The sequence below is a fragment of the Aspergillus fumigatus genome, chromosome 3 (assembly GCF_000002655.1).
Source record: "Aspergillus fumigatus Af293 chromosome 3, whole genome shotgun sequence".
NCBI classification, from domain to species: domain Eukaryota; kingdom Fungi; phylum Ascomycota; class Eurotiomycetes; order Eurotiales; family Aspergillaceae; genus Aspergillus; species Aspergillus fumigatus.
In genome coordinates, this window is record NC_007196.1 from 2,465,107 (window position 1) to 2,487,907 (window position 22,801).

General features: G+C 51.8%; 6 protein-coding genes across 6 annotated transcripts; 3 read left to right on the plus strand and 3 right to left on the minus strand.

Annotated features, from left to right (window-relative positions):
* The first annotated feature begins 1,030 nt into the window (after positions 1–1,030).
* On the plus strand, positions 1,031–4,816 carry oefC (Zn(II)2Cys6 transcription factor). Its single transcript, XM_077804393.1, has 4 exons — positions 1,031–1,398; positions 1,465–2,766; positions 2,835–2,923; positions 2,994–4,816. Exons 2-4 carry the CDS (start codon positions 2,048–2,050, stop codon positions 4,193–4,195), a joined length of 2,010 nt encoding a protein of 669 aa, XP_077660547.1. The 5' UTR covers positions 1,031–1,398; positions 1,465–2,047; the 3' UTR covers positions 4,196–4,816.
* A 701-nt stretch (positions 4,817–5,517) lies between these two features.
* AFUA_3G09680 (putative ABC efflux transporter) lies at positions 5,518–10,097 on the plus strand. Its single transcript, XM_749558.2, has 3 exons — positions 5,518–6,427; positions 6,493–9,073; positions 9,130–10,097. The coding sequence occupies exons 1-3, from the start codon at positions 5,753–5,755 to the stop codon at positions 9,771–9,773; spliced, it is 3,900 nt and encodes a 1,299-aa protein (XP_754651.1). The 5' UTR covers positions 5,518–5,752; the 3' UTR covers positions 9,774–10,097.
* Positions 10,098–10,962: 865 nt separating this feature from the next.
* On the minus strand, positions 10,963–11,496 carry AFUA_3G09690 (putative extracellular thaumatin domain protein; the record flags this gene model as incomplete). Its single annotated transcript, XM_749557.1, has 1 exon — positions 10,963–11,496. One exon carries the CDS (start codon positions 11,494–11,496, stop codon positions 10,963–10,965), a length of 534 nt encoding a protein of 177 aa, XP_754650.1.
* A 989-nt stretch (positions 11,497–12,485) lies between these two features.
* Positions 12,486–16,906, minus strand: AFUA_3G09700 (Sec23/Sec24 family protein; the record flags this gene model as incomplete). The annotated part of the gene is made up of 6 exons (XM_749556.2): positions 12,486–14,214; positions 14,267–14,458; positions 14,518–14,955; positions 15,006–15,346; positions 15,405–15,502; positions 15,551–16,906. 6 exons carry the CDS (start codon positions 16,904–16,906, stop codon positions 13,580–13,582), a joined length of 3,060 nt encoding a protein of 1,019 aa, XP_754649.1. The 3' UTR covers positions 12,486–13,579.
* Positions 16,907–17,218: 312 nt separating this feature from the next.
* Positions 17,219–19,261, plus strand: AFUA_3G09710 (uncharacterized protein; the record flags this gene model as incomplete). Its single annotated transcript, XM_077804394.1, has 8 exons — positions 17,219–17,275; positions 17,335–17,720; positions 17,774–17,889; positions 17,942–18,119; positions 18,172–18,486; positions 18,561–18,890; positions 18,939–19,064; positions 19,207–19,261. 8 exons carry the CDS (start codon positions 17,219–17,221, stop codon positions 19,259–19,261), a joined length of 1,563 nt encoding a protein of 520 aa, XP_077660548.1.
* A 130-nt stretch (positions 19,262–19,391) lies between these two features.
* On the minus strand, positions 19,392–22,788 carry AFUA_3G09720 (cleavage polyadenylation factor subunit CFT2; the record flags this gene model as incomplete). Its single annotated transcript, XM_749554.2, has 2 exons — positions 22,340–22,788; positions 19,392–22,287 (listed from the first exon to the last, which is right to left on the minus strand). Exons 1-2 carry the CDS (start codon positions 22,483–22,485, stop codon positions 19,392–19,394), a joined length of 3,042 nt encoding a protein of 1,013 aa, XP_754647.1. The 5' UTR covers positions 22,486–22,788.
* Between the last annotated feature and the right edge of the window lie 13 nt (positions 22,789–22,801).

The following is a 22,801-nucleotide window of genomic DNA, read 5'->3' on the forward strand; positions in this document are numbered from 1 at the left end:
GATGATCAGGGCCATTTTCGACTCCACAAACCATAGAATGGCTTTGTTCCCGTTATTCGGGATCTTAGGTAGGTTATTTGGCTTTGAACCTAGTCCGTATAATTATTTCATCAACGCGTGACAAGCCAACTGCAATGTCAATTTTCATTTCATCAAGAGTCGACTTCTCATGGTCGATGCAGGGATGAATCTGGGGAAACAAGGCCAGTTGCCAACCGAGATGCATCATATCGTTCTCGCAGCCAAAGACAGCGTCGAGGATCATCCGTCGTCGTCACCCGTGCATTTGGGACTTGGAACTGATCAAACCAACCTGTGAGCGTCGTTGTTTTCCTTAGTAATAAATATTGAACAACCTTTCCTTTCTTCTTTTATTTTGAATTTTAAAAAAAGCCATCCCCTTCTTAGGTTTCCCTAGCTTTTCCCAAGTGCATCTGATCCTCGCATTGGCTTTTTCTTGGGCTCCAGGTTGCCTTGTTGCTTTTTCGACGGAGTATGCCGTTCCTATATTCCCCCAATCCTATAGTGAACCAATCAATTGCGGACATCCAACATGCTTGGCCGCCTGTTTTCCCTCTTCTACAACAACCCCCCGCACGTTAGAGTTTAGGCAGGCAAGGTGGACAGGTAGAAGGTCAACGAGAAGGAATGTAGATTGTCTGTCATCTGGACAGTAGGGGGCTCGGTACATCGTACCAAGATCAGTTGACTGTTGGTTGTTCCGGTGGTCAGTTCGCATTCGAAATTTAGCATTTCAGGTTGGCTCCATTTCTATGGATAGGCCTGGGTAGTAGGTCGGTTAGGTAGTATTTGCCTAGTCTGGGCGGCCCCTCTCCACTGGGTTTCTGTACATGCATACGAAGTACATGGACGGAGACACCCCATAGATTAAACATAGAGTGATCCACGTCAGGACTGAGGAGTAGTACGACTACTAATGGAACTCGCCCTGAGGATTGTCATTCTCGATTGTAGCTTTTAGGCATAGTTTCTGGCTGGTTACTTTCCTAGTCCTAGAGTTTGTTTTAAACGCCCTGTAGCTACAGTGGTCAGTGGGACTAGTCAGTGAATTGAATTCTTTACTGCCTGCTTCATTTCGCGTTAATCATTTAGAAGAATATTGCTGAGGATTATCTGCCACTGAGTGGTGAAGAAGTAGTATAATATACCTCGCAATGTACCCCCCCTCTCCCTCAGTCTCTCCCCTTTCCTCGAGTCTTCTTTCTCTTTCTCTTGCTGGCCTCTCAACCTGTCGCTAATCGCAAAGTTGCTGACCTGCTGCTACTAAAGAAGCTCCTGCTCCACCTCTCATCCACTTTAGTCCACAGACAGGTGCACCCACATTGATCCGATCGTCTCCTGTCACCATCTCCATCCACTCCCGACTACTGCCATCCTGTACGCCTACTATTACTAACTCCGACTCTGACTAGAAGACTCAAAAATGACTAACAATGGTCACAGCCAGCTGTACGGAGTAGCTCGAATCTCCAAAAGGCTTTGGCTTGCTGAGAAGGCCACCCCCTGCACTCATCACTGCCTCTCACCAGCCTAATTAAATCGCAGCCAAGTCGGTAGACTCCCCACTCACCAGGAAGTCCATCATTAGAAACTGAATAAACTTCTTTAACCTACCTATTATTGAAGTTCTGAGCCCATCCACTGGCCCCATCTTACCACTAGGTGGTTCCATTCGAGGTTTCAAGGTTTCTTCTACCCTTCATACATACGGCAAATCCACCCTCCAAAATCGCCGGTCGCAAAAGCAGACTCGTGCTGTTGTTGGATTACCCCTCTTCTTCTGCTTCTTCCTCCTCTTCTTCTTCTTCCTCCTCCTCTTCTCTTTTAGTTGCCTTACATCTCACCATCCAATATCTGCTGGTCCTTTTGTGACACAGTCCCTGGGGGGTAGCTGCGCCCTCGAACCACAAAACATCATCCACTCCGGCGAAGGAGGCCAAGCAGATTTTAGTACTACTGTACCACCACTACAAACAACCACCAACCTCCAACCTCGTTCAAGTTATATGCGGCCCACATTCTTTCAATGTTGTCCATGCAAAAGACGCCCACCTTCATCCTGCCCCCAACTGCGAATCTCAACAACCACAACCCTCATGGTATCCAATCCAACCCAACCGCGGAGCATCGCAACTCCACCCGCGCTCTGAGCTTGTCGGAAATCCCCGCCTTTCCCGATGGTCCATCCATGGGCGATGGTCTCTCTCGCCATGAAAGCATCAGTACCGACGGCACCTCCAACGATTCTCCCGAGTCTTGGGACGGGGAAAGCCACTCTGATAGCTGTCCCTCGGTCGACTATGAGATCAAAATCCATGACGGCTCGTACCCGTTCGTCGACTCAACATTAGCCCCGCTCCCGTCCTCTTCGTCCTCCGCGACTGCCACCGCCATTATGACAGCCGGGTCAAAACATTTCCAGATTAACTACGTCACTTCTAATAATATGAATGTGTCCTTGACCGATGACGTGACCCCCAAGGTCGAGGAGATTGATGGTGCGGAGGACTTGCGGAGCATCAAAACCCTCGAGGCGGAGAACACGATCGCCAGTGCGAGCAATCATCCCAATACTACGACAACCACCACGGCCGCTCCCGCCAACGTCCCACGGAAACGTGGTCGCCCACGCAAACATCCACTGCCAGTACCCGGGAGCCAGATCAAGATCACCAAGGGAAGATCTAAGACGGGCTGTATTACTTGTCGACGACGGAAGAAGAAATGCGACGAGACAAAGCCATCGTAAATACCCAACCAATCACCCAGAGTGCTCACATGCGCCGCAACGGTCAGCTAATTTCGTCTTCCAGGTGTTTAAACTGCCAAAAGAACGCGGTCGTGTGCGAAGGGTACCCTCCCAAGGAGATCTGGAAAAGCGGTAAACAGAAGATGGAGGACGGTAAGGCCCTGGTATCTCCTTGTGACGTGGCTGATGGACATCTTACTGACCCCTTACTCGTGAAATGCAGCGGCACGGACTAAAGCGCTCGCAGCTGTACCGCGCTCCCTACCTTTTCTCATCGACGGGGTGGAAACGGAGATCGACCGACGATTCCTTGACCATTTCGTCTACGGCTTCAGTCGTGTGCTGACATTAATCAACGATGACACCAATCCGTTCAAGGAAATCCTCCTTCCCATGGCGACTCAACACCGAGGGTTGATGCACTCGCTCATGTGCCTGTCCGGTTCACATCTGTCGACGTTCGATCCAGAGCCCATGCTGAAGGAGCGCAAATTCTACCACTTCCATCATGCTATTCAAGATCTCAAGGAGAGTATCATGTCCTCGAGTATCAAATCATCGGGCGACTCCCAGGAGCCAGAGCTTTTGGTAGAGGATCCTATCATCGCATCGACCATCGCTCTCAGTCTCAATACGATCTGCGAAGGGGAGACCAATGGCGAGTACAGGCCGCATATGGATGCGGCGAGGTATCTGCTGGTGACCCAGCAACCACGAAACGAGAAATTCCGACAGTTCATCGTCGAGTTCTTCCAGTACCACGACGTATCCAACTCGATCACCTCTCTGGACCGGCGCCCCGCCCTCCGGAGCGATGATCTAAAACTTCCCGACTTTGTGCCTCAGCAGGCCGGAATGTTTCTTGGCGTATTCGACGGTTTGTTCAACTATATCTCCGATGTAACAAGGTTGCGCGATCGCATTCGGCAGCGTTTCAACGAAGGGTACGAGCCTGCGGTGGACTACCAGATCTTGAGCGATGCCGTCTCGATAGACTCGGCCATCCGGGCATGGGAAACATCCCATCCTCCCAACACACCAAACTGGTTCCTGGCCCAGCTGTACCGTCAGTCAACATGGGTCTATCTGTACCGTACTATCCGCCCGTCCAAGCCCAGTGATAAGATAGCTCAGGTGGTGGACGATGGTCTCTCCTACTTGGATCAACTGCCGCAAGATTCCGGAGCCTTTAGCATTGTCCTGATGCCCTTGTTCCTCCTTGGTTGCTCAGCATTCCTTCCTCGTCAGCGAGAACGGATACAGAAAGGCTTCGAGTCCCTCAAGGCTTACTCCAACCTGCGCAATATCGAACCCGCCTTCAAGGTGGTTCGACGGGTATGGGAGATCATGGATACCAAAACCGAAGACAGCTGGGACTGGGAGAAGATCATCAACGATATGAACATGGACTTCCTCATCACCTAGCCTTTGTTTCCCCTTCCGTCCTTGGGTTAGTCATTATCCCCTCTTGCATTCTTCTGGAGTGTGACGAGATATGTATGTTAGTCATGGTTTTCTTTCTTTCTTTCTTTTGGCTCTCTTCTGATCTGGGAGCATCCACCATGGTCGGGAGGATGCGAGCACATACGGCGTTCTGTGATCAGACATCTGCATCGGGGGGTTTCTGTGGTTCGGCGTAGGATGTGGTCCAACGGAGCGGACGATGTGAAGACGCCCAGCAAAGCACCGATTCGGTGTGCGTGGAGGTGTTTGAGCAATAGCGTCCACTAAGGCATGGCAACGTCCATGAGGAGAAAAAAAGGAGTCGAGGGAGGTGTTCAAATGCTGTCATCCATTCTTTCTTTTGATTGTATCCTGCCTGTATCTGTATGCATTGAGTGTACGTCCTTGATGAGTTGCATTTTTCTGCTGATGTGATATCCAGTTGATACCAACCATATTCTTTCATAATGTTTCACCTATCTAGTGTCTTATCTATCTATCAGTTGGGCAACTGGTTTGGTGCCGCAACTTAGGTACATGCCAGTACATTAAATACACGTGAGTAGATTTACATATATTAACCTCGTCCCTCGCAATAAGTTTGGCATTCTTGCATCCTTTTCTGCAACAAATTCAACTAGTCGTGGTGCACAAAATCCTCCAAAGTTGCAGGCATGTATAGGGGCCCTCTACGCAGTACCGGCGGCTTATTCCAGGATTGCAAGCCAAAGACTTTAAAAAGTAAAAAACATTTCTCTCTCCATCCATCTATTCCCCTATTGCCTCTTGTAACGTTGACATGTAACCAAGGCGTACGTCAATATACATAAGTAGTGGTCATGCGACATAAATGATTTTGTATTGGTTGCCGTCATTCCAATGAGACATCATTAAGGCAGTGTCAACTCTCACTATGAAATATCGCAAAACATCCATCATCGCATTAGGTTATCTGATCTCAACAAGACAATCATGACCGACTTCGGTTGGAGTGGGTCGGACCCTGAACTGCAAGCAATGGAACCCATAAGCGAATGGCTCTTCTTATCTTACCGTGGACGACGTTTCTTGGAGTCCGACTAGTAAATCATCACATGGTAAGGCATGATTTCGATATTTGATCGGAGAGCTGGGCTATTCGTCAGAAGTTACAATAATAAATTAGCACCTGGTCGAATCTACTGGAGACCTGCTCTAAGCGAAGGAACTAAGACCACGGGACGACTCCATCCGAGCCGCCAGCAGCCAATAATGGCAAAATCCCCGGCCGTTTTGGATCCAAGCACTTCCCAACTTCAGCTAAAGTGAATGGGTCTTTTAGAGGCATTGTGGTGCTTACAGGGCCTAAATCCAACGAGATGTCTTACCCCGTGTTCTTGGCCGTTGGGCCAAATCCTCGTCGTTTGTGCTCGGACGAGGAGATCTTGCCTGCCTGCTTGCTTGCTTGTTTGGCTGTGGTTGTCCGTGATACTACAGAATCTGGCTCTTTGTGCTGGCTTGCCGCAGTAAGCCCGTTTCGACCAATGGGCCGAGGCCAGCATGGAGAAAGATGATGATTTGATCGCAGAGCTCAAAGCCCCCGAAGACCTTGTCTTTGCCGACGGATTACAAGACCAAACCGCGACATTCAACCTGTCCCTTCGTGCCGTTGACCCAGTCGATGTGTGTGTTGAGAATCTATCCCTCCAGGTTGATACGACGCGTCCAATATGGAAGACCTCGCCGTCGCAGTTATGGAATCGGCTCTGCGGGAAGACGATGGACACCCACACACATAAAACTGTCCTCGACAGCGTCAACGCATTCATGCCTAGTGGGAGTCTTACGGCGATTATCGGTAGCAGTGGGTCTGGAAAGACATCGCTGCTCAACATCATGGCTGGTCGGATGAGCTTGACCAAGGCGAAAGTCTCCGGGGCGACCACCTTCAACGGAGTTGCGGGCATTGAGGGGATTCGCAGCGCATATGTAATGCAGGAGGATGTGCTAATTCCCACCCTGACGGTTCGAGAGACTCTGCGGTATGCGGCGGATCTGCGATTGCCATCGCCAGCGACGCAAGAGGAGCGCCATCAGGTTGTCGAGCAGGTGGTATTGGAGCTGGGGCTGAAGGAGTGTGCTGACACGCGGATTGGGACAAATACACACAAGGGCTGCAGTGGAGGGGAGAAAAGGCGGACGAGTATTGGCGTGCAGATGCTGGCGAACCCGTCGGTGAGCATCCTTCGGATCACTGAGGCGAAAGAAAAAGAACAAAGACGAATTCTAATCTCAAACAGGTCTTGTTCTGCGACGAACCCACGACGGGCCTGGACGCAACGAGCGCATTTCAGATCATCCGGACCCTGAAAAGACTCGCAGAGGACGGTCGAACCGTCATCGTTTCGATTCATGCTCCCCGCTCTGAGATCTGGAGTCTCTTTGACAATGTGATTCTTTTGGCACGGGGGTCGGTGCTTTATAGTGGATCACGTCAGGACTCACTGTCCCATTTCGAGACGTGCGGTCATGTTTTGCCGCCGTTTGTCAATCCAGCTGAATTCTTGATTGACCTTGCGGCCATCGATAACCGGACGGAGTCGCTTGAGGCCGCATCGATGGCCCGAGTGGAGCTTCTCAAAGCTGCCTGGAAGTCTCGAAGCTCTGAACGAAAACAGATTGAGCAGTCTCGGCATAAAGGGAAGATGTCGACCCCGTCCGGTGCATTCACAACATCTCCAAACAAGACCGCTTCCTTCCGTCAACAATTCCGTGTTCTGACCTCTCGGACCTTCACCACAACAATCCGAGACCCTCTCGGCATGGCGGGCAGCCTTCTGGAGGCCGTGGGGATGGCTGTGATCAATGGCTGGATCTTTTTACAGCTTGATGAGAGTCAAGCGGGTATTCGATCGCGACAAGGCAGTTTGTATACTGCAAGCAGCCTCAACGGGTATCTGATCCTTCTCTATGAGACGTATCGTCTGACAATCGACATACGTCTGTTCGATCGCGAGAGAAACGAAGGTGTCGTGGGTGTCCCTGCCTTCTTGCTGAGCAGACGTGCAGCGCGTCTTCCTCTAGAAGACCTGCCTGTGCCTATTATCTTCGCAATTATATACTACTTCATGGTCGGATACCGGCTCAGCGTGGCCCAATTCTTTGTCTTCTTGCTTCTGACCATCCTCACTCACTACATTGCTGTCACCTTTGCGGCTGTCTCCATTGGCGTCGCTCGCAGCTTCCCCGGTGCGAGTCTTGTGGGCAACCTTTCTTTCACACTACAGTCTTTCGCGTGCGGGTACTTTGTACAGTCAAACCAGATCCCGGTGTACGTGCGGTGGCTAAAATGGGTGGCATATACATTCTACATCTTCGGTGCCCTGTGCGCCAACGAGTTCATTGGTCCTGACGGGCCCCCAGAGGGCCAGTTCTATGATTGTCCATACTCCACAGACCCGTCCAATCCCGCATGTACGCAATACACGGGCCGGTACATTATGGAGAACCTGGGGTTTCCGTCAAACTGGATCTGGCGGCCAATCGTGATTCTTGTGGCCTTTGTGATTGGTCATTATCTCCTCGCTGGCTTGCTGCTCCAGTACAACCATTTCGCCATTGACATCGCGCAAGCCCGGAAGACCGATGTAGATTTGTCTGCGGGTAAAGAGAAGTTTGCCGAACGGCGCAGCGAGGAAGCTCGTCCTGTCGCCATCTCCCTGGACAAGTATGCCTTGGAGATCCGGAAACGCCAGGTCTCTCGCCGGGGATCGCGGACGCTATTTATCCTCAAACCCATCACCGCTGAATTCCAGCCAGGGAAATTGAACGTCATCATGGGCCCGTCGGGTAGTGGGAAGACATCGCTGCTCAACTCTATTGCACGAAGGTTAAGAGGTTCATTGGGGACACAGTATCGACTGCAGGGAAACATGCTCTACAACGGTGCTGTGCCTTCAGAGAGCGTGATCCGGTCAGTAACATCGTTTGTCACCCAGGATGACGACGCGTTGATGCCGTCGCTGACGGTGCGCGAGAGTCTCCGTTTCGCAGCTGGCCTGAGGCTACCACAGTGGATGTCGCGCGAGGAGAAGAACCAGCGAGCAGAGGAGATTCTCCTGAAGATGGGATTGAAAGAGTGCGCGGACAATCTGATAGGCAGCGAACTCATCAAGGGCATCAGCGGCGGAGAGAAGAGACGAGTCACCATTGCCATTCAGATTCTAACAGACCCCAAGGTTTTACTGTTGGATGAACCTACTTCCGGCCTAGATGCGTTTACAGCCACGTCGATTATTGAAGTCCTCGAAGCGCTGGCAGCCGAGGGCCGGACCCTGATCATGACCATCCACCAGTCACGATCGGACCTGTTCCAGCACTTCTCGAGGGTCCTGCTTCTGGCCCGAGGAGGATACACCGTGTATGCGGGGGAGGGCGAGAAGATGCTCCCGTACTTCCGGTCCTTGGGATACGAGTGTCCCAAGACCACGAACCCTGCCGACTTTGTTCTGGACCTGATCACGGTCGACCTACAGCAGGAAGACCGAGAAGCGCTGACCCGCGAGCGCGTACAGAAGTTGATCACTAGTTGGGATGGCCAACAGCAGGACGAAGGCCGGCGCCCGTCACAGATTGCGACTCCGGCGGAACTTGGAAGCTTGAAGAGACGGATGCTTCCCTTTCGGATCACGTACCCGTTGGTGCTGCACCGTGCCGCGATCAATTTCTGGCGTCAGCCGCCATTGGTGATGGCTCGGTCATTGCAGGTGGTAGGGATTGCGATCATCATGGCTCTGTTCTTTGCTCCTTTGAAGAACGACTATGCTGCTGTGCAATCGCGGATGGGGTTTATCCAGGAGTTTGCTGCGCTCTATTTCGTGGGTGAGTTTTCGTCCATTATAATCCAACGCGTTAGATCCAAGATGCTAATGAGATAGGGATGCTGCAAAATATCGCCATCTACCCGAACGAACGGGACGTCTTCTACCGGGAAGAAGCGGACCACTGCTACTCTGCCGAGACTTTCATTCTACAGTACACGACGCTCGAAGTACCCTTTGAGGCGATCTCCTCAATCATCTTCGGGGTGCTCGCAGCCTACGCGGATAATCTAGAACGCAGTCCAAAGATGTTCCTCATCAGCGCATTCAACTGCTTCTGCATCATCAGCTGCGGCGAGTCTGTGGGAATCATGTTCTGCACGCTCTTCTCGCACGTCGGATTCGCCGTCAACGTCACGTCGATTCTGCTGTCTATCTCAACTATCTTGGGTGGCGTGATGAGCCTGAACGTCAACGACGTCCTGCAGGCCATCAACCACCTGTCACCGATCAAGTACTCGATCGCCAACCTGGCGCCGTACGCGATGCGCGACCAGCATTTCACATGCACTGCGTCGCAGCTCTTGGCGAACGGGACCTGCCCGATCCAGACCGGGCAGCAAGTGCTACAGCTGTACAATCTAGACAAGAACGCGCCCATGAACGTGATGGCTCTTGGCATCTGCACGATCATTTACCGGTTGGTGGCGTATGCGATGCTCAAGGTGATGCGCGAGGGATTTTGGCGCCGCCTGCGCTAGGGTAGACTTGACATTGTCTCTTGGTATTTCAGATTGCGATTGGTAGTAGGAACCCGCCAATAAAAACCATTGCCAACAAGAGAGAACCCCCCGGGATGAACTTCTACATTCAGATGCGTAGACGATACCTGAAAGAGTACTCCGTTGCGCATCCGTCATGCGCAGCAAAGTCTAGACCACAGCGATTCCGAGCCGGATCGGGATTTGGAAGGAATAGTGTGGACCCTTCTGCACGTGAGACAGTGACGCGTCGTGCGTTGCTTATTAACATGTTCAGACTCCAGAATACAGAGGATCAACCTAGTCGTCTTGACACGAGGGAGAAAAAAAAATGAAAAAAAAAAATGAAAGAGAGAGAATGAGGCATCAAGGCAGCAACTGCCCATACTGACCAACCAGATAAGGCATTCGCATACGGCTAGTCGGCACAATGCTTATTTAAGCACTGGTGGCCACAGACGCTGGTCATTGGTTCAGACAGATCCACACAGAGAAACAATTTTGCGCACTCTCAAAGATCTGTCCCACTGTGGCGCTGGCGTACGTAGTCAATGTCCATTACTCCGCATTGTTTGCAGACTCTGGACTGGAGACTCCAGTACGACCGATTCTATGACATGGTCTGGCCCACTGGCCACTGGCCACTGGCCCCTGCCTTGCTTGCGTGTTAGGATCTTAGTCGGGAGCCTGGATTGCCAACTTTCAGGGTGGCCGTGATGTGATCAGTCAGATGCTTTTAAGAGTAGAATTGAGAACTTCACCAGAAGCAGAGAGCAAGTTTTGTTGTAGTCATGATGATATTCACAAGTCTATAGTCTATAGTCTAGTCTACGTTCCTGTACAACCGTATCCAATCCATATATGACTTTTTTCATATATCGTATAGCATAAGCATGAATCGCAGCGCGTCACTCGACCTGTTCGACAGGGAGAGAGCGGCTAGCACTCTTATATACGACAAGTTTTTGACAGCGAGAGAATGAAGTCAACCAGGAGTGAGAGAATGTCATGTCCCAGTGTCTTCTGACAAGGAAAAAAAAAAAAGAAAGAACAAAGGTCCACATGTTCAGGACCTCGATTGCATCAAGCAAGAGTTGAAGGTGACCAGTGACCAGTGGCCGGGTATAGTTGTATTGGTTCGTCGTCGGCTCGCCGACGTTTATTGCATGCTTTTTGTCTTGCTAGCGGTCTAGTTGCCAATGTTCACCACGAAAGAAGTGTTGATGGGGCAGCCGTGGGTGGCATGGTCGTCCTTGGGCTGCAGGTAGGCCTCGGCGCAGGCAGTGTCGCCGGCCTTGCAGTTGACAGAGGGGCAGTCGCCGCCGGACTGGGAAGGCTCGACGGTGAAGCCGAACTTGGAGAACTCGGAGTCGGTGCCCATGTCGATGCAGGACATGTCCCAGTAGATGGTGTCACCGGACTGGGTGTACTCAAACTGAAGGACGTCAGACTGGTCGGGCTTGGTGGACAGCTTGATGGAGACGCCGCCGCCGTTGGAGTTGGTGCGCCAGTCCTCGGAGTAGGAGCCGCCGTCCGCAGAGAGGGTATGCATGTCGCTGACGCTATCAGCGACCGACCACGCGTAGACGGTTTGGCTCAGGTTGTTGACGATCTGGACGCCGCCTCCAGAGGCGGAGGAGTTGCCGCTGCGCTGGATGACATGGGGCAGGGCAGTGGAGAGGGTGGCAAAGGCAGCAGCGAAGAAGGCCTTGGTGAACATCATGTTGACTGAGGATGTAGAGACTGAAGAGATTGTTCTGAAAGAAGACAGGATCGGTCTGTTCGACAGACAAGGAATAAGTGGTAGTCAAAGATTGACAAGAGAATGAAACAGTCGAATTGACTGAAAAGAAAGTAATGTCACTGGGACAAAGAGAAAGACAAGAAAGACAACTGACTTGGTGGTCAAGAGAGTGTTGTTTGATGAAGAAGGAAACCAGAACACCTGTCGCGACAGGGGGTTATATAGCTTCAGATGCGATACCTGGAGGCAAGCCAAATTGCTCCATTTTGGGGTTAGTCAGGGTCGGGACTAGATGGCAAACTCCCAAGTATGGATTCGGTAGGTACCCCGAGCACACGAGAGGTGAACCAGAAAGTCGAGCCAACGTGGCTCGAGGTGCCTGGACCAGGGATCAAGTACTCTTGGATGCATCCATCGGAGGTTTGCCCTCTAGAAACCTGAAAAAAAGGGAGAGAGAAAGAAAGAACCCCACTGCATCCATGGCCACTCAAGAAACTTGGGGATAATTGGCTCAAGTTCAAAGTTCGCAAGTACTTGATCCTGTTAGACCTGGTTCAATGACTGAATATTGTTATCATGAAATCAGGGCAGACTTTTGGGGTCCCTGTCGATCTCTTGCAGCCAGCCAATCGGCATCACGACAACAGCCATATCTGCACCACTAAACGAGACATATGCACGTTAAATGCCGCACCACTCACTTCATTTTGACCTCATCTAATGTATGACAGTGTACGATGAGCTGGAATGTCTCAGGTGACATTGATTATGCAGGTAGTTTACTATCACGTCAACAGTATAATGTAGCTCTGCTTGTTAGCTGCCTGACACCAACACCAACACCCCGCATGAAGGCACTAGTACATGGATTCCCATATCTGGCTCCACTGACCCCATTCCCAAGCCTCAAACTCTGTCAAGCCCCAAGAAAGGAAAAAAGAGAAAAAAGAACCGGACGTTGTGATCTATGGTTCGGCAATTTAGTTCCCTTATTCTCGAACGCAGAAAATCTTTGGTCTTTGAGAAGATTCCCATGGTTTGGCAAAGTTTATTCGGTCCTCTGGCAACGCTTGTGGGTGCGTGGCATTTTGACAAACTCTGTAGGCATATCTTTTGTATAGTTAAGTGCGTGACAACATGCCTCAGAACCAGACAAAATGCGTGCACATTACTCTCAGTCAACTGGTTTGGTTCGGATGAAGGCAAATCCCTCAAGAGTCAACCCTTGGCTCCTCAGGCACACCAAAGAGAAGAGTTCTCTACGCTATTGAAAAACTCTTTCAGTTCTTTGTCAGCATCCTTGCCTCTTCCAGAAGACGCTGTTTTTGGAGTATACCCCAATACTCCTACAAATTCACTACCCTTCTTTCACATTCTCTTTTTCATTCTGCTGACCTTCGGAACCAAATAACACGAGCATTCTGAATGAAAACTCTTTTGCTTACACAATGACCAAAGCTTCTGGTCAAGATTGACCGACGTACTCAGATAGACACCCCTCTATCTTGTATCCACTGACGTGCGAAGCCAACTCCACTGCCCCAGTCAGAGTCACAACTGCCAATAACCTTGTTCCCAGAGACTAAAGAAAGGATCCAAGTCTCCAGTTCCTGTAAATCGAAGAATGGAAGACTCGTAAAGGATCCCTTGATCCCTTGTTCTCTTGCCCCTCCGAACCCTCCGAACCCTCCGACCCCTCCCGACACCTCTTTCGCGAGGATCCCCCGTTCTAGATTCCCACGTCACTATTCCAGGCTTTTGGTTGCTTTGGGTCTAGGCGCAGGGCCAAGGCTCAGAACTCTAATGTCTACGCCCTAGTGTTTAAGGAAGATCATAGGTCCGCTGGAACGGCGCGAGTGGTACATTGGCCTTGGGCTATACACGCAGGAACAAAATATGGTATACTTGCATGAACAGAAAAAAAAAAAAAGAAAAGAAAAGAAAATTTGAATAAGACAAAGGGAGATCCTTGCCTCGAATGGATATTGAATAGTGGCCCCTGCCAGCCAACATACTTCGTAGCTTACGATAAGAGTCACACAGTCACACTACGTACTGCCAATCACCAGTATGGGGCCCGCAGTCCGGCCAGACTGGACAGCGTTCCCTCCCCCGCTGTATCCTCACGCTTCCGGTGCCCCGCCAGTTCCAAGTTGATTTGTCGGTGGATGTGCACCAGCCAGTCCACATAGCTCTGCGCCTCATTGTTGCGATCCTCCAGCAACAGTCGCGCAAATTCGTACTCGGCCCCGTCCAATCCCTGCCGTGCTAGCTGGATAGCCACCGCCTTCGATCCTCGAATTGTCGACAAGTACTGCAGGAGATTGCGCACTTGCGCATTCAAGTGTGTCTCCAGCACAGGTAACGACGACAGCTGTGGGTTCAGAGCTTGTAGAGACGTTTGCCCGGGTCCAAATAGATCCTCAAGCAGGTTCGGGGAAACTTGTGAATGAAGCCATAGTAAAATCATTTGGCCGTTGTCTACCAGGTACGCCCCGCCCTCCTCGATCTTGGAGTAGCTGGCACGGAGCGCGGGTGGTACCTGTAATTGTCCCTGTTCATTCGGGAACCCATCCTCCGGTTGCATGTTGTGGATGGGGATGATCCGGGGATACAGGTACAGTGACAGCTCTGTGCATCCTATCGATCGTAGCATCCGGATATCATGAATCCGCCGGTCGGACGATTCCTGACCACCTACTTGCCCTGTTAGCGGTGAATCCATTGTTGCAACCGTAGTATACCTCACCTTTGAACGCCCTCGACTTGATCATGCTGAGCATGTACATGGAAAACTCCTTGAGATTCTCCGGCAACACGAGCTGTCCTGGAGGGTGCGACCCTGAAAAGACCTTGCGGTATCCGCTGAAAATATCCACCGTCTTCTCGGTGATGCTGGCCCGGATGTCTTTGAGTGGTTTGTCGAGCGTTTTGGCAGCCGCTGCAGGGCATTAGTATGCGCATGTCTCGGTTCCTTTGCTCTGCATCTTGGATACCTACCTTCCTTGGCCATGATACTGACAACTGCGTCCTGGTCAACAAACTTCATCGTCTCCAAACCACCTTCGTTGACAGCCGCCACCGTGTTGATGCACCGCACCCGACGCTGCCCATTGGCAGAAGTGTACAACAGCGCAGCCTGGAAGTGAGCATCCAGCTTGGGATCCAGTTTGCCATCGTAGCTAAAGAGAACACCAATTGCCCTGTCTGCATCGATGGCTCCAATCTCGAGGTCTGCTCCAAACGTATGCTGCACAAAGTTTCCGTGATAGGCCGACACCTGAAGACCATTCGAGCAACGGACCTTCATCAGTGCCTGGAAGCCGGTATCGCGGGTGACCGAATGCGCCAGCTCCTGGGAAAGTTTCAGGATGTCGCGAGGAGCATGGAAGTTGGGGTAAAAGAATGTCTCACCGCCGGTGACCTCGGGGACATGCCCTGATAGGTTTGTTAGTGGAACACCTCATTTCCAGACAAAAGAGACTCACCGATCGTAGCAACGTCCATATAAGTCCCATTAGGCGCCGCGATGAACATGTCTACACCAATACCAGCTCCCGCCAGTTTACTGGCCGTCGATCTCCATGCTGCATTTTCCGTGGTAAACAACTTCCGCTCTGCATCCGTTCCATGGACCTTGGGATCTTCCCGTCGCACCAATGCCCCGGGGCCCCAAGTGGGCAAGGTGGCCACGGCACAGATGATTTTCCCTCCTGTGGCTTGTAGAGCGGAGAGAGCCGCATTCAATGTTGGAAGCAGTGCAGGCTCAGGCTTCTTATTGTGGGCGAAAATCTTCGGAATCTGATGCAACAGACCAGTAATTACGTCCCTAGGAAAAAATCGGTCAGTCACCTTGAACGATTTCCGCAGATTTTCAGGGGTCGCACTTTGATTCATAAGGATCCACGAAGAGCCCCTCATTCAACGGCACAAACGGGTCCTCAAGGTCGGTCATCACCATCATCTGTGCTCCGTCAAGTTGTGCCTACATTGGTCAGCACCTGCCGCAATCAACAGTGACCATAGAACATACACTCAGATTGTAGAATTGTACTTCTCTGTCGAATGTGACGATACCAATCTTTGAACCTTCAGGAATCCGTCGCGATGATGCTTCGTCCTCCGAATTTTCGGACCTTTCCGTGCCGTACAGAGCCTCCACGATACCCTTGCAAATACCCTTAAGGAATCCTCGGCTGATTGATTCGTGACTGACATCGATTAGGAACAATTGCCGTAGACCAACAGGTTCCTTGTTCCAGTAATCCTTAGGAACCAAGAACTCGACTGTACCCATCATCAGTTCCGGACGTTGCATGCGGTCCACACGCGCTCCGGACGGATCGAGCGGGGCAAAGTACTCTGGAGGGACGTCGTTGGGGAACGTGCACATATTGCAGACGAACTTGTTCCCTCCGGACCTGAACGTCATGAACGGATTGATGTATGCCCTGCATCTTCGGCATCGCGGAGGCCCAGCGTCTCCAAAATCCAAAACGGGAATCGGCTGCTCACCCGGATCCAGTCGGGCCAGCGGCTGCAGGATCATCCCGAGAGGCAAGCCGGTAGAGGACAGAAAGTCAGCTGTAGATGGAATATTATTTAGCGTAAGTCGAGCATACTTCGGCGACGAATTGCCTTGGTCGTGGGCCACAAAGGGAATGGCAGCCGGGGGAGGAAGATGCCGTTCCATAGTCGGATAGACGTGGTTGAAATAGTACTGTGCAGGCAGGTCGCGCGACCGAGGGATGCTTGGAATCTGTTCCGGGTCAATCTTGCCCTGAGTTGCAACTGAGCCAGCTCCAGAACTCGCTCCAGCTCCAAACCCTACGCCGGCGGGCTGAGCAACACCAGCACCTGGCGAAATAGGACGCGAAGAGTCGGTAAGTCCCGTATTCAGGAACTGCGATGTTGGCTGTACACCTCCCTGAGCCATTCCAGCAAACGGCTGTTGTGCCGGAGCAGTGGCAGAAGCTCCGCCAATATCATGGTGTGCATGTCGATGCTTCTTCTTGTGTGTCCGAGCCCCTCCTTCTCCTGAGATTCCCAATCCACCCATTTGATGTGTCAGCCCTCCCAAACCTGGTTCTGTGGGAGCTACCATCCCGGCCTGCGGGCCTGCATTGTAGCCGAACGGAGGAGGGGAGGCCAGTTGCGGGGGTTGCTGCGGTTGTTGCTGTAAAGGAGATGGCGAGCCGTAAGGGGGCCATTGATTCGGAGCTGCTGCCCCGTAGGGAGCTCCTGGTTGAGGAGGAACCGCTCCAGGGCCATAGCCGGCAGGAGGATGAGACGGAGGGGTAACTTGGTGGGCCATCCGATTGGGATCGGAGGGGTCTTCAGGAGGCGCAGGTCCCTGGGCGACAGAGTAATACGTTGATGGATCTGCCATGCTGCTTCATAACGCGGATACCGTGGGACTGAGAGGAGAGAAGGGACAATGACTGATCAATGCATCAATCCGTCGAGCACCAGCAGTAAATTCAGACGCGCAGAAAGCGTCTTCTATGAAGTTGGGATCACCGAGGATCTTGTTCGACATCATCAAGCAACTGACCACCTAACAATTAACCGGATTTACGTCGCTCCGAGACATCTCCCGAAATAGGCGGTTTGTATACATTTGGATATAGTGCAGCCAATACATAAAAAGTACGACTGATAATGTCGTCATTTATCCTAAAGGTCATCTATCTGAAAATCAATGGCCTCAATACATGATGATGATGAGTTACTCCTGGCCCGTATAGGGTATAAGCAGGTACTCACCGTCTTGGGAAATTCCTCTCCTTTAATTGTGCTAAGTACCAATGTTTCTAGGAACTGAAACGGGAATTCTCAAAATGGTCTACAGTCAGCTATGCCATCTCCATCTTGGGGATTTTGGGCTCGGTTCCAGCAACCTTTGGAGCTCCTCTGGCTGCAGGAGGACCAGCTACTGCGGTCTGGTGTTGGTTTCTGGGCTCATGCATGGCCATGTGCATAGGCAGTTCGGTAGCGGAGCTGGTCTCTGCGTATCCTACCGCAGGAGGAATGTACTTCGTTACAAAGCACGTTGTTCCCAATGACCAGGTGCCCATCTTTTCCTGGGTGCAGGGCTGGTGCAATCTCTTGGGGCAGACTGCGGGCGTTTCCAGCGTGGCTTACACAGTCAGCCAGATGCTGCTTGCGTGCGCCAGTATGAACTCTGAGTACTCCTACTCACCGTACAAATCACTGCTCCTAGTGTCTAGGCGCTTTAAGGCTAATGCGGAGGTAGGACTGCAATGCAAACCGTCGCTCTTTCCATTGTGATTCTGTGCGTGCTGGGTGTAATATGCTCTCTGACTACCAAGACTCTTCATCGGATCGTCTTCTGGTTTGCTCCGATCAATAGTATGTGACTCCTATTTTGCTGTCCTGGTCAGTTGACGTCCTAACTGGGCAGTCTCCGCGACGGTCTGTATCTGCTTGATGCTCTTATACCTCACGCCAGACAAGCAGTCCGCTCGTTGGGTCTTTACTCACTTTACGGATGGCTCTGGATGGGGCTCGAAGCTCTTTTCCTTTCTGCTTGGTTTCATATCAGTAGCGTGGACAATGACCGATTACGACGGAACCACCCAGTATGTCCTCGATCTGGTTTTCTAAGCTTATCTCAAGCTCACAAGAACTTAGCATGTCGGAGGAAACTCACGACGCAGCCTCGCTCGGGCCGCTAGCAATCCAATCTGCAGTCCTGGTATCAGGCATAATGGGATGGGTCCTGACTATCTCAATGTGTTTCTGCTTGACCGACCTTGATAGCATCCTTCGGACCCCAACAGGCCTTCCAGCGGCTCAAATCTTCCTAAACGCCGGAGGAAAGACAGGTGGCACAATCATGTGGGGATTTGCCATCCTAGTCCAGTTCTTCACTGGCTGCTCGGCCATGCTAGCAGATACACGGATGGCATACGCCTTTGCCCGTGACGAAGCCCTCCCGTTCTCCTCGTAATTCACCCGACTCTTTCTCCTTTCGTCGCAGAAAAGCATAACATGATAACACTAACAAGGACAATCGTCAGCTTCCTATCCGAAGTCAACAAATATACCCACACCCCCGTCAACGCCGTCTGGTTCGTCGTTCTCTTCAGCATCGGCCTCAACTGCATCGCCATCGGGTCAACCCAAACGGCCACTGCAATTTTCAGCATCACCGCCCCAGCACTGGATATCTCCTATGTTTCCGTCATCCTCGCTCATAGACTCTACAAGGATAAGGTCAAGTTCGTTGAGGGGCCGTTTACGCTTGGTAAATGGGGCGCAGCCATTAACTGGGTTTCGATCGTCTGGGTCCTCTTCATAAGCACGGTGCTTTTCTTCCCGCCTACTGTGCCGGTCACGGCGTCGAATATGTGAGTCTCGTCCCTGGCAGCGCGAGTAGCCGTCTGACTAGTCAACAGGAACTATGCGATCTGTGTGGGTGCTTTCATTGCTGCGTTTGCGCTCTTTTGGTGGTGGGCGTATGCTCACGGGTATGTTCCCCTATCAACGTCTCAAGGTTGCAGTTCCGCGTTAACGCTTCTGTTGTCTGTAGGAAATATACTGGTCCGCGGACGAACGAGTATATACAAGAGGTTCCGACGGAGGATTTAGACGAGGATTAAGGAGCACTGCGTTAGGTTCAGTGAAGTTGTGAGTTGATCTATCTACATACTTGGTCTGATTTAGGTTTGAATGGATTTTGTATGAGCCGTCTCTGAGCGAGGTTATGGCGCTCCGTTAGATGATTTGAGATTATGAGTAGCTGCAGTTATCCTACGTCGATGCCACCAGTTCACAACGCCGAGCCTGGTACAAGCTACGTACAAAAAAACATCATGGGACATGCCTTATATATCCTGGTATCTCTATGGTCAACTTCCCGCAACAACTGCCAGACCATCGTAGATCTTCCTCTTCACTGCTAGAAAGCTTGCCACGCCACGTCCCGTGGCTTGGTTCATGGTCGACGACTGCGCAGATGCCTCGATTTCAATCCTGCCAGTACCCGATTTGCGAACAGCGACCATCCCATCGATGAGGAGCGTTCCCTCGCCACGGAATTCTGCCTTATGTCCGGCGCTCTGCATGACTTTGCGTAGATCTGCCAGTCGGAAATCACCCACATGTAGGGGTCGAGTCATGGACCGGGTACCAGCCGCCATGTTCGCCGGTAAAACATCAAGCACAGGGAAAACGTCGGATTTGTCCACCGCTGGCTTTGTTTCGCCGAGGATGGATGTTGCTGCAGAACTGGCCTCGTCCTGCAACACCTTTTGTTTCTTGCTTGCCGACTCCTCGCTTTCCTCCTTGGGGTTGAGTTCTGGCCCTCTTAGTTGGGCTGTTAGTGTTACTACACCCAAGCTGCGAACGTGCTGCCATTTCAGGCGCCGGACAAGATTCGTGCTCAGCTTGACCATCCAAGCGCTGGTATCAACACTGGCATCGACCGTTTCACCGTTCGTTGGCGTGAAAATCAGGGCCGAGTCTGGCGACGAGACATCGACGCCAGCTTTTGCGGCGAGAAGTTTCTTGCACTCTGTTGCCAAGGCGGTAGTTTCCTCCTTCATTCCTCCAACCAAGATTAGTTTCCGCGGCTGGATGAGTGGAATCAGCATCTCTAGACTGCGCTTATCATGGAGCCCAGTGAAGTCCACAAAAGCGAGACGTGCGTTGATGGTGATCGTGGATTTCTCGAACACCGCTTTCGCGGGCCCTTCAAACGATTGTTCATCGGCTTCATCCTCCGATGATATCGCCGCATCACCGCCGTCCGCATCCTCGGTCGTGCTGAGATCGTCCGCGCCACCAGCCTCCCTCTTGTGAGCGTCCCCGGCGACCTGTTGCCGCTTGGCTCCACTATGGGAGGCTCGACGCCCGTGCGGACCTGCCTCGTCCCATCGTCGTTTTTGGCCCAATTTGGTCTGGGCTTCGGACCGACGCTGTTGCATGTCTGCCTCTTCACGCTCTTCGGCTCGTAAATATTCCTCGGGCCGAATGAATTCTCCATACTCATCTCCGCGCTTTCTTGGAGCTACATATGGGAACATTCGTTCGCGACCCTTCTTCCCACGGACGTCGTAGTCGTAGACGTTCTTCCGACGGAGAAGAATGTTCACGCCCAAATCTTCGTCGCTAAGACCCAGCTTGTTGCGGTTGGCATGAGCCAATGAGGTAGAGAAGTTCAGGACCCGTCCCTGCTGCTCCGTCTCCGAATCTTCCGACGTAGAGCTCGATCGGTCGTCAAGAACATCTGTCGGGTTCTCGAGGTTTTCTTGGCCTCTAGTCTGCGATGCATCCTGCAGTTGTCTCTTGGTGGCCAAATATTGCTGATAGATTAACTGCTCCCCGGGGTCAAGGGGTTTTCGTCGTACATCTGTCCAAGAGAGCTCCCTTCCTCCGCTATGGACCTGCTCAAGGAGGTCTCCGCCTGGGGCTTTCTCCAAAGCAACGCCATCCTTTCTCTCTTCATACCACTGCCAAATCATGCTTCCAAGGGTCTCCCTGTGATGCTTATTCTTACTATCTGATGGCCGTTCTTTGTGAAGGTTTTCGGTTAGTAGGAGCAGGTTGTTCGGTCCTTCGGCGATCAAGCGTAAGGATTCCTTTGCAAATCCCCAATCCAGAGATGTATCGGACGCAATAATCACCTTTGGTTTTTGATCCGTCAATATCTTCTCCAACCTTTTCCTGCGTTCAACTGTCCTGAGATGTTTGAAGGTGAAAGGCCCCAGTCCCTTAGAGCCCCCTTTGCCCTGGCCTTGGCCACCAGATCGCTGACCATCAGCATTCGACTGTGTCTGGCCCGTCACAGCATCCACACCTTCCGCTGCTTCGAATTCACGCACAATGTTCTCATCCATCCATTCAAGCATACTTCTCGCGAGCCGCATTGTAGTGTGCGCTTTTCTTCCAGCAAGGTACAACCCGGCATTCTTTAGGGCCATGTCACTTTCATTATTCCCGCCAGCCACATCGCGCCACGCATGCTCCAGCGCATATGCAAGCTCCAAGACTCGAGCACTAGTGTCAGTTGGGATCAGGACAGTACCGCCCTTCGCGAGACTGCTCCGGATCATATCCAGAAGCAAGTCGTCGCGTTTTTTTCGCCCACCAGGAAGCGCAAACTTGTCTCCTCCCCGGGTGCTGCAGACCAACGCCGTCGGCTTGCGCAGTTGTTCAATGACCTCTGCACCACTGGCGCCTGAACCTCCGAACCATGCAGCACCAGCCACAACGCTTTCTCGGGCCTGGTTCCAATCCACTGCGTAGACAATCGATTCCATACCATGCTGAATATGCCATATGGTTCCACCCACTGTATGTCCAGCATTGTACGCAGTGAGAGTCAGCCCATTCAGCGGCGGCGAGAAAGGAGACGAGAGCGGCTGGTGTGGTTGGGAATACTTTAACGGGTGAATGAGAGAAAAGTAACGGGCAATCTCCTCGGCGGTCGGAGGCTGAAGGAGGATTCGGCCAGCGCTGCTAGCAGGCGTGTTCCCTTCCCCATCTGTGACAGACGCCGCGGCGGATGCGGCTGAGGTTGACGCGCCCGGTTCTGAGATTGAAGCTTTTGGTAGGAACGTCGCTGCAAGGGGCGAGGAGGCGTACAGATCTTGAAGAAGTGTGCGACCGAGAGCGATGACGGGACTCGTAGCGTAGACAGGTATCTGGGTGAAAAGAGGAAACGTCCTGCAGCAGTGAACGAAAGCACCGAGGTGCGCCGGAGTCGCGTGAGTTAAAAGTATAAGCGACAGGGTAGGAATATGCCTGTTCGAAGTTGTGAGTGAAGATGATGGGTTCGGTCTAGCAAGCCGCTTACTTCTCCAATTCTAGTAAGTCCAGCGTATCAAAGGTATCGTCCCAACCGACGTCCACGAGGATTTTGATGCCACCATCGAGTTCCAAGATAGACTGTGAGGCTCTGGAGGAGGACTGCGCACCCAGCAGGGGAGTGAAAGTAAACATATTGGCGGTCCTTCCAGGCCCAACCAGGAAGTCTCCAGAGCAGTAGAGCTGGTCTTGCGATCCGACTACGGGAGAACTCTCAATTCAATGATCCGCCCATAGAGAGTAATGTATGTATAGAATATCAAATCATATCACTTATCATAGCCAGATAAAACACGGTTAGCACAGCAATGAGAGCTGTTAGGTGTGGTAATGAAGACAATAATATGCGATACGTTCCTCGATGGTCATTTCATGCTCGTTTGCCGTGTTTGCACTGCAACCCTTCTGAGAATGGTGCCTTAGGCATGCTCTCATGCTCTGGCCTGTGACC